The sequence below is a fragment of the Carassius carassius genome, chromosome 45, assembly GCF_963082965.1.
Source record: "Carassius carassius chromosome 45, fCarCar2.1, whole genome shotgun sequence".
Classification (NCBI taxonomy): domain Eukaryota; kingdom Metazoa; phylum Chordata; class Actinopteri; order Cypriniformes; family Cyprinidae; genus Carassius; species Carassius carassius.
The window spans coordinates 26,602,243-26,610,893 of record NC_081799.1 but is presented as its reverse complement, the minus strand read 5'-3'; the positions used below and the strand labels follow the sequence as shown (position 1 = coordinate 26,610,893).

The following is an 8,651-nucleotide window of genomic DNA, read 5'->3' as shown; positions in this document are numbered from 1 at the left end:
TCTCGTCCTCATCGGAGCAGCTCACGCCTGAGAGACACAAAGAGACGTCACACAGCTTTAATACAGTATTAAACAGGGAAATAATGTTGTTGTCGTCGTCTGACCCGTTTAATACTGTAAAGCTGCCTTGACACAATCTGTATTGTAAAAAGCATTTATAAATAATGGTGACTTGACTTGCAAGTCATCTTTTGAAAGTAAGGTTTGTGTGGACTGCATTGTTTCTCCACTAGGTGGCGACAAGTGACTGATAAAAATGTGTTTGTCATTGAATCATTCAATTAAGAGATTCGTTCAAAAATGCTGATTCATTCAGTAATGAAAGAAGTGAAGCATTAAAAATGGTCAATTTATTAAATTGTCCTCATTTGTAAGTCGCTTTGGATAAAAGCGTCTCCTAAAAGACTAATTGTAAATGTATCATTGAATCATTCATTCAAAACTTTTCATAATTTTAATATAAAAATTGGTGTATTAAACGTTTTAATACATCCATACATATTCAAATGTTTAATAATTAATTTAAATGAATGGATGTGTGTGTGTGAGAGAGAGAGAGAGAGAGAGAGAGAGAGAGAGAGTGTGTGTGAGAGAGAAAGTGTATGTGAGTATGTGTGTGTGTGTGTGTGTGTGTGTGTGTGTGTGTGTGTGTGTGTGTGTGTGTGTCTGTGTGTGTGTGACGTGTGTGTGTGTGTGTGTGTGACGTGTGTGTGGCGTACTCTTGACGTAGACTGTACTCCCGCTGGGCAGCAGCACCACGTTGGAGGCAGGGCTGGCGGGTCGAGGGGATTTGACGGCCGCTGCTGCGCTGTAGCTGCTGGGAGCCGATGCACTGGGTGGAGTGGAGGTGGTGCTGGTGTATGAATAACACACCACCACTGCAACACACACACACACACACACACACACATGGATTACACTGACACTTCTAGAGCTGTCAAAATAGCTGAAACTCGATTCAAAATTTGTACTTAAATATGATCAATATTAGAGATCTATTACATTTTAAAAGGCATCACTTCAGTTAGTGGGAAAAAAGCTTTCGGCTTCTCACCTGAGGCCACAAGAGGGCGCCTCGAGCAAAATATGACTGATGCACATTTACTCAAAGCATATGTCTATATTTGAAAAAAAAGTGCATAAATGTTTAAAATAATGTTTATGAATCAATTATATTACGTTGGTTAAACAACTCTAAACAAAACAGCATCATGTATGTAAGCATAGTTTAATGCGAAGGAAAATTCGTTGAATATTTTGAAATTCTTTGTTGTTTTGACAGCCCTAGACACATGTGAAATGTGATAAAAATGAATAATTATAATAAATATAATGTTATTATTCACAAAAAAAAAATACTACTCTTTCATACTTATATCAACCACAAAACAGATTACTCAGACACAACATATACAAAAGAATTAAGAAAATAATGAAATAAACAACCACAATAATGTTGTTTTTGTTATCATTGACTAAAAACTTTTTTTTTTTAACTTAGATTAACCACAAAACCTAGAGTCCATAGACAACATATACATGTTAATAATAATAATACAATCTTTTTGCTGTTAATTAAAAAATTTTTTTTTTAAACATATACAAAATACATCTACAGTACCGTAGTTTAGAACGCCTAATATAAAATGTAAAAATGTATATTTATTTATTAATTAATATATATTTATTAATATATAATTATAAATAAGCTGCAGTTGCAATACTAAATTTGCAAGAACTAAAATGGAAATTAAATCTAAACAGAGACATAAAAAAACTGACAAAGGACATAACAAAATGACCAAAACTTAAACAAAAATGGAAACAAAATAAAAGCCCATGAGTAATTACTAGGGCTGTGGTGATAAATCGATGCAGAAATGATTCGTGGACTGATTCTGAGATCTTCTGAATGCATGGTGATTCTCTCTGGAATGGATTCTGTGACACAATCACGTTACTTTTTAATTTAGAGTTACTTTTTCAGATCAGTAACAGCAGTTACTTTGTGTCCATGTGTTGAGTGACAGCTCTGGTGTTGCCATGGAGACAGAGATCAGGAGTCAGCTCAGTGTTGAGTGTGAACATGATCTCACTGTAGTTCTAGACTCAATATCAACATGTGTTTACTCAAAAACACATTCAGTGTTCCTCGAAATCAATAAAAACGGTCAAATACAAACTCAGAATATTATACAAACCTGCAATAATTAAATATGTTAAATAAGACAAATATAATTTATGCATTTAAACACATTTTATTCTCTATACACTTCTCCGGCGACATATTCTTCATGTGATTAGTTTGAGTGGCGCCCTCTACTGTACAGACCTGAATTTACATTTCCTTCAGCCTGAGTCACATTCACTTCACTTTAAGTGTGAACGGGCTTATACATTTCTAAAAGAAGAACTCTTTATATTAAAATCAAACAAGCAACTTTTGTACCTTCTTTGTTGGCGGTGTCTGCGGGGAGCAGCAGCGAGGCGTTCTGGTGTGCGGTCACATTGGCCATCGCATTAGCCATCACAGTGAAGGCCGTCTGAGGAACCAGTCGGGGCATGAGAGGAACCAGCCGCCGGCCCTCGATGGCCCACTCGGACGAGCTGTTGGGCCCCGACATGCTGCAAACACAGCAGAGTTATTCCAGCGGCAGGACACTGAAGCACCAGAGCGTCGCATCTGAGTAACGGAGAGACTCACTGATACGCGATGGTGGTCAGACGCTCGTCATTCACAGCCCTGCGTACCTCGGCTCGATGACGCTCCGTCGAGATGCTGACACACACACACACACACACACATCATCCTCAATACCACACACTGACAACTATAACAAGCATATCCAACTCACACTACCAGTCAAAAGTGTTTTTTGAGAAGTCTTCCAGGCTGCATTTATTTGATCCAAGAGCAGTAATGTGGAATATTTTTACTATTTAAAATAACTGATTTCTATTTGAATATATTGTAAGATGTAATTTATTCCTGTCATGCACAGCTGAATTTTCAGCATCATTACTCCAGAAATCCTTCTAATATGTGGATTTATCATCATCAATATTTAAAACGGTTGAATCATTTTTTTTTTTTCAGAATTCTTTGATGAATTTCTATCACACAGTTCTGACTTTTGTGAGAATCCATCATTTCTGACTTTACAACTGAAATGCAAGTTTCCATCACACGATCCAGAAAAAGCGAGAAATAAAAGTAGACTTTTAAATGTTTTCCTGGTTTTGTTTTTAGCAGGCTTCCTCACTAGATGTTGTTGCTGGTGTATTGTGAGCAGTGAGATGTGTGGCACCTCAGTACTCGAGTGAGTTCTCCCAGCAGATCCTTCTTGTCTTTGGTGAGATCTCCTTGAGCACGCAGAGCACTGATCACACCGGCGTACGCTTCCAGCTCTGAACACACAAACACACATCAGCACACACACACACACACACGGCTGCTTACACGCTTCTGTGAGTCTCACCCAGTTTGCGCAGGATTCGTTTGCATTCATCTCTGCTGAGGTCGAGCAGCGTGGGCCAAACCACTGGCATACTGCCCGCTAACGGCTTCTCCTGCTGAATCATCAACTACACACACACACACACTGCAGATCACCCTGTGTATAATACGGCGCATTACAGGAATAGTTCACCCTCAGATAATCTGAGATCAGGATGAGTTTGTTTCTTCATCAGGTTTGTAGAAATGTAGCACTGCATCAGTGTCTCATCAGTGGATGCTCTGCAGTGAATGGGTGCCGTCAGAATGAGAGTCTGATAAAAACATCACAATAATCCACAGCACTCCAGTCCATCAGTGAACATCTGGAGAAGACAAAAGATGAAACACATCCAGCATTAAGATGATTTTAACTCAAACACATAGAGTCTATAATCCATAATAACACTTCCTCCAGTGAAAAAGTGTTCTGGTCTGAATCAGGAGAGAAATCTGCACAGATCAAGCAGCGTTTAAACAGCTCTAAACAACAACAGCAGATGCAGTTTTTCACTGGAGGAAGTGTTATTATGGATTATAGACTCTATGTGTTTGAGTTAAAATCATCTTAATGCTGGATGTGTTTCATCTTTTGTCTTCTCCAGATGTTCACTGATGGACTGGAGTGCTGTGGATTATTGTGATGTTTTTATCAGACTCTCATTCTGACGGCACCCATTCACTGCAGAGCATCCACTGATGAGACACTGATGCAGTGCTACATTTCTACAAACCTGATGAAGAAACAAACTCATCATGAACTCAGATGATCTGAGCGTGAGGATCTTTTCAACAGATTTTTTTTTCAACAATCTATTCTCTAACACACTCACCTCTGACAGACTGATGCTGCAAACTCTCTCTGGGTCTAAGAGCCAACGATCTTCAAGAAAAACATCATCATCATCACCACCAACACCACAGACATTTAAGATAAACAAGAAGGATTTTTAATGCTACAGAACATGAACACAAATGTGAAATTAACGAAGAGAACGGACCATTTATGACACATACTATGCAAAAAGATTCACAATATTTGACGTCACGCGAGTACATTACATAAGCCCGCCAACATTTGCACATTAAAGCTCGCCCAGCCGCTGGCCCCGCCCACTCCTGCATAAAACATGAGCTCGTTGCAGGTGATTTGATTGACATTTGTGTGTATTCCGTTTCAGAAAAGAAGTTCATCAAATAATCCAGGCTTATTTCAGTTAGTCTGACTTATTTTGGACTAAATCATATGACAATGTCAGACTAAATTAAATAGACCTGGTTTATTTGGTGAAGTTGATGTACGAAACAGTCCCCAGATCTGAAATCAGCGTTTATTTTGATCACTCAAAATAAGATAATGATGCAATGAAATCAATATAATCGCGATTAGAGCTCCGTTTGATCCGAGGTTTTCACCAGACAGCAGAAAAACAGATGCTTTTAGAAAAACGTATTTAGAAATACGGGTGTTTAAATGAACTAACGCGTGTGAAGTGATGCTTTTCTGTCATGAGCTTTTATTATCAGTGTCTTGTTTAAGGAAGGATAGCTTTAGCCGTTAGCTTGTCTGAAGTTTAATCCATCACACAAACACAAACACATACCCGAGCCTCTGCAATCATCCACGAACCATTTGTGTGTGAAATCACAGCTGATCACGAGAACAGACGTCGCATTTCTAAAGTCAGATGTGCGTTTAATTCTTCACTTACCTTCAGTTCTGTTCAATCCTTCCGTTCTTCAGTCCGTCATGTTTATCCGACGCCAAAACACTGGGGCGGCGCTTACAGATGCCCGCGGAAAACCCAGAAACAACACAAGTAAACACCAACTAAACAACTCCGAAGGGATTATACGGGTTGGTATTTGCTAATACGTTTAACGTGAAATAAAGTAAGGTTAGTCAGTAGAAAATAAACATTTGAACGCGTTTGATTCTGATCAGGCACTGTGTGGGGCAGCTCTCGGAAGAAGAACGTCGTTATTGTTGACATTCTTTTGTACGTGCCTCCGCGCGTTATTGTCTTGTGTTTATTGAGCACTAAACCACATTTACGTCTAGTGTTGTTTTTACCTTTAGTTTTTGTTTGGTATTTCACCTATTGTATATGGAAGCCTTTGACAATATGAATGCTATTGTGCCAGTAATTTGTGCCTTCATTAATCCCAGACAGCAACATAAGCACGCGACCACAAAACAAATGTCTTTATTTACATTAGATTAAAATGAGCATAAAATCATGGCACACTGCAGGATATCAACATACATTACATTTTAAAGTCAAAAACCGTCAAATGTGACATTCAGCTCATATGTTTATGTCAAGATGACAAAAACAGGAATAATGCATTAATAATGTTCATGTGAATTCATGCAAGTTGAGTTTTGTATATTAATTTAATATACAAAACTCAACTTGCATGAATTTACATGAACATTATTTTCTCAACAAAAAACAATAACACAAGATTAAACATATGTACCATATCCACAATAACAAACAGCAGTGAATTTAAAACACACCAATCTCTAACCCCCCTTTATTCCTCTAAAGCTCCGATTTCAGCCACATACAGCACCACGCTCTTCAGATGCACATCTGGCAGGTGCGGAATGACGTCTTCTACACCATCTACATACAGCTCAGATTTCCCAAAATAGTGCTGTGCTGATTTAAAGAGACACATAAGACAGGAACTGTTGAATAAAGTCATTATTTTTGTTTTCTTCATTTACAAAAAGTATTGTCGTCACTTCATAAAGTTATGGTTGAATCACTGATGGCAGATGGAGTATTCCGACGATGACTTTTCATACCTTTCCTGGACCCTGACACTGTTATTTACTGACAGTCTATGGGACAGTCTCAAGCCTCCAGCTTTTCATCCAAAATATCCTAAATTGTGTTCCGAAGACGAACAAAGCTTTTACGGATTTAGAACGACATAGGGGTAAGTGATTAATGACAAAATTTTCATATTAGGATGGACTATCCCTTTAATTTGTGAATTTGTCGCAAATCCGTCTTTTTCTTCTCAAATTGTGATTTTGTCAAAATTCCACCTTTTTTCTTCTCAAGTTGTGATTTTGATGCAATTCCGCCTTTTTTCCAAGTTGTTATTTTGTTGCAATTCCGCCTTTTTCTTCTCAAGTTGTTATTTTGTCGCAATTCCGCCTTTTTCTTCTCAAGTTGCTATTTTGTCACAATTCTGCCTTTTTCTTCTCAAGTTGCTATTTTGTCGCAATTCCGCCTTTTTTTCTCAAGTTGCTATTTTGTAACAATTCCGGCTTTTTTTTTTTTCAAGTTGTTATTTTGTCGCAATTCCGCCTTTTTATTCTCAAGTTGCTATTTTGTCGCAATTCCGCCTTTTTCTTCTCAAGTTGCTATTTTGTCGCAATTCCGCCTTTTTCTTCTCAAGTTGCTATTTTGTCGCAATTCCGCCTTTTTCTTCTCAAGTTGCTATTTTGTCGCAATTCCGCCCTTTTCTTCTCAAGTTATTGTCGCAATTCCGCCTTTTTCTTCTCAAGTTGTTATTTTGTCGCAATTCCGCCTTTTTCTTCTCAAGTTGCTATTTTGTCGCAATTCCGCCTTTTTCTTCTCAAGTTGTTATTTTGTCGCAATTCCGCCTTTTTCTTGTCAAGTTGTTATTTTGTTGCAATTCCGCCCTTTTCTTCTCAAGTTATTGTCGCAATTCCGCCTTTTTCTTCTCAAGTTGTTATTTTGTCGCAATTCCGCCTTTTTATTCTCAAGTTGCTATTTTGTCGCAATTCCGCCTTTTTCTTCTCAAGTTGCTATTTTGTCGCAATTCCGCCTTTTTCTTCTCAAGTTGCTATTTTGTCGCAATTCCGCCTTTTTCTTCTCAAGTTGTTATTTTGTCGCAATTCCGCCTTTTTCTTCTCAAGTTGCTATTTTGTCGCAATTCCGCCTTTTTCTTCTCAAGTTGCTATTTTGTCGCAATTCCGCCTTTTTCTTCTCAAGTTGTTATTTTGTCGCAATTCCGCCTTTTTCTTGTCAAGTTGTTATTTTGTTGCAATTCCGCCCTTTTCTTCTCAAGTTATTGTCGCAATTCCGCCTTTTTCTTCTCAAGTTGTTATTTTGTCGCAATTCCGCCTTTTTCTTCTCAAGTTGCTATTTTGTCGCAATTCCGCCTTTTTCTTCTCAAGTTGCTATTTTGTCGCAATTCCGCCTTTTTCTTCTCAAGTTGTTATTTTGTCGCAATTCCGCCTTTTTCTTCTCAAGTTGCTATTTTGTCGCAATTCCGCCTTTTTCTTCTCAAGTTATTTTGTCGCAATTCCGCCTTTTTCTTGTCAAGTTGTTATTTTGTTGCAATTCCGCCCTTTTCTTCTCAAGTTATTGTCGCAATTCCGCCTTTTTCTTCTCAAGTTGTTATTTTGTCGCAATTCCGCCTTTTTCTTCTCAAGTTGTTATTTTGTCGCAATTACGCCTTTTTCTTCTCAAGTTGTTATTTTGTCGCAATTCCGCCCTTTTCTTCTCAAGTTATTGTCGCAATTCCGCCCTTTTCTTCTCAAGTTATTGTCGCAATTCCGCCTTTTTCTTCTCAAGTTGTTATTTTGTCGTAATTCCGCCTTTTTCTTCTCAAGTTGTTATTTTGTCGCAATTACGCCTTTTTTTTGTCAAGTTGTTATTTTGTCGCAATTCCGCCCTTTTCTTCTCAAGTTGTAATTCTTTCGCAATTCCGCCTTTTTTTCTCCAAGTTGTTATTTTGTCGTAATTCCGCCTTTTTCTTCTCAAGTTGTGATTTTGTCGCAGTTCTGCCCTTTTCTCAATATTGTGTTTTTCTCGTCTTTTTCTGTTTTTCCCCGCCACAAAAAAAAATGACATTTTTTCTTGGAATTGTGAGTTTACAGTAGTTTCGTGATTGTTAGTGAACATCTCTATATTGTGCCCCCCTCAGATATGAAGTACTCGGGGCTCTTGGGCCAGGAGATGTCCAGCTTATACAGCGCTTGACCAGAAACCCTGACCTCACTGAGACCTGCACTCCACACTCACCTGAGGACACGGTATTAAAACACAGTCCACGATGATTTCTGAAGATGACCACACACATCATATGATGTTTACTCTCACGTGTGTCGTGTTAAATACCGAACGCTTATCAGTCAATCTCCACCTCGATCGATCAGTCACGT

The 8,651-nt window shown here is 38.3% G+C and overlaps 2 protein-coding genes across 3 annotated transcripts in view; one reads left to right on the top strand and one right to left on the bottom strand.

The window, feature by feature from the left end:
* LOC132127881 (BRCA2-interacting transcriptional repressor EMSY-like) overlaps positions 1 to 5,314 on the bottom strand; it is a 15,055-nt gene extending 9,741 nt beyond the window's left edge. The window contains exons 1-8 of one of the 2 annotated variants that reach the window (XM_059540136.1): positions 5,209 to 5,314; positions 4,330 to 4,364; positions 3,480 to 3,585; positions 3,309 to 3,408; positions 2,705 to 2,779; positions 2,450 to 2,625; positions 720 to 878; positions 1 to 27 (exon numbers count right to left, since the gene is read on the bottom strand). The exon at positions 1 to 27 is cut by the window's left edge and continues 233 nt beyond it. In XM_059540136.1, coding sequence (XP_059396119.1) covers positions 1 to 27; positions 720 to 878; positions 2,450 to 2,625; positions 2,705 to 2,779; positions 3,309 to 3,408; positions 3,480 to 3,582 — 640 coding nt within the window. In that variant the 5' untranslated portion in view covers positions 3,583 to 3,585; positions 4,330 to 4,364; positions 5,209 to 5,314. Of the gene's footprint in view, positions 28 to 719; positions 879 to 2,449; positions 2,626 to 2,704; positions 2,780 to 3,308; positions 3,409 to 3,479; positions 3,586 to 4,329; positions 4,380 to 5,208 lie in introns of both variants that reach the window. The other variant, XM_059540135.1, reaches the window with a different exon arrangement.
* The window catches only part of LOC132127808 (transforming growth factor beta activator LRRC32-like), a 76,676-nt gene that overhangs the window by 42,203 nt on the left and 25,822 nt on the right, over positions 1 to 8,651 (top strand). The window lies entirely within an intron of this gene.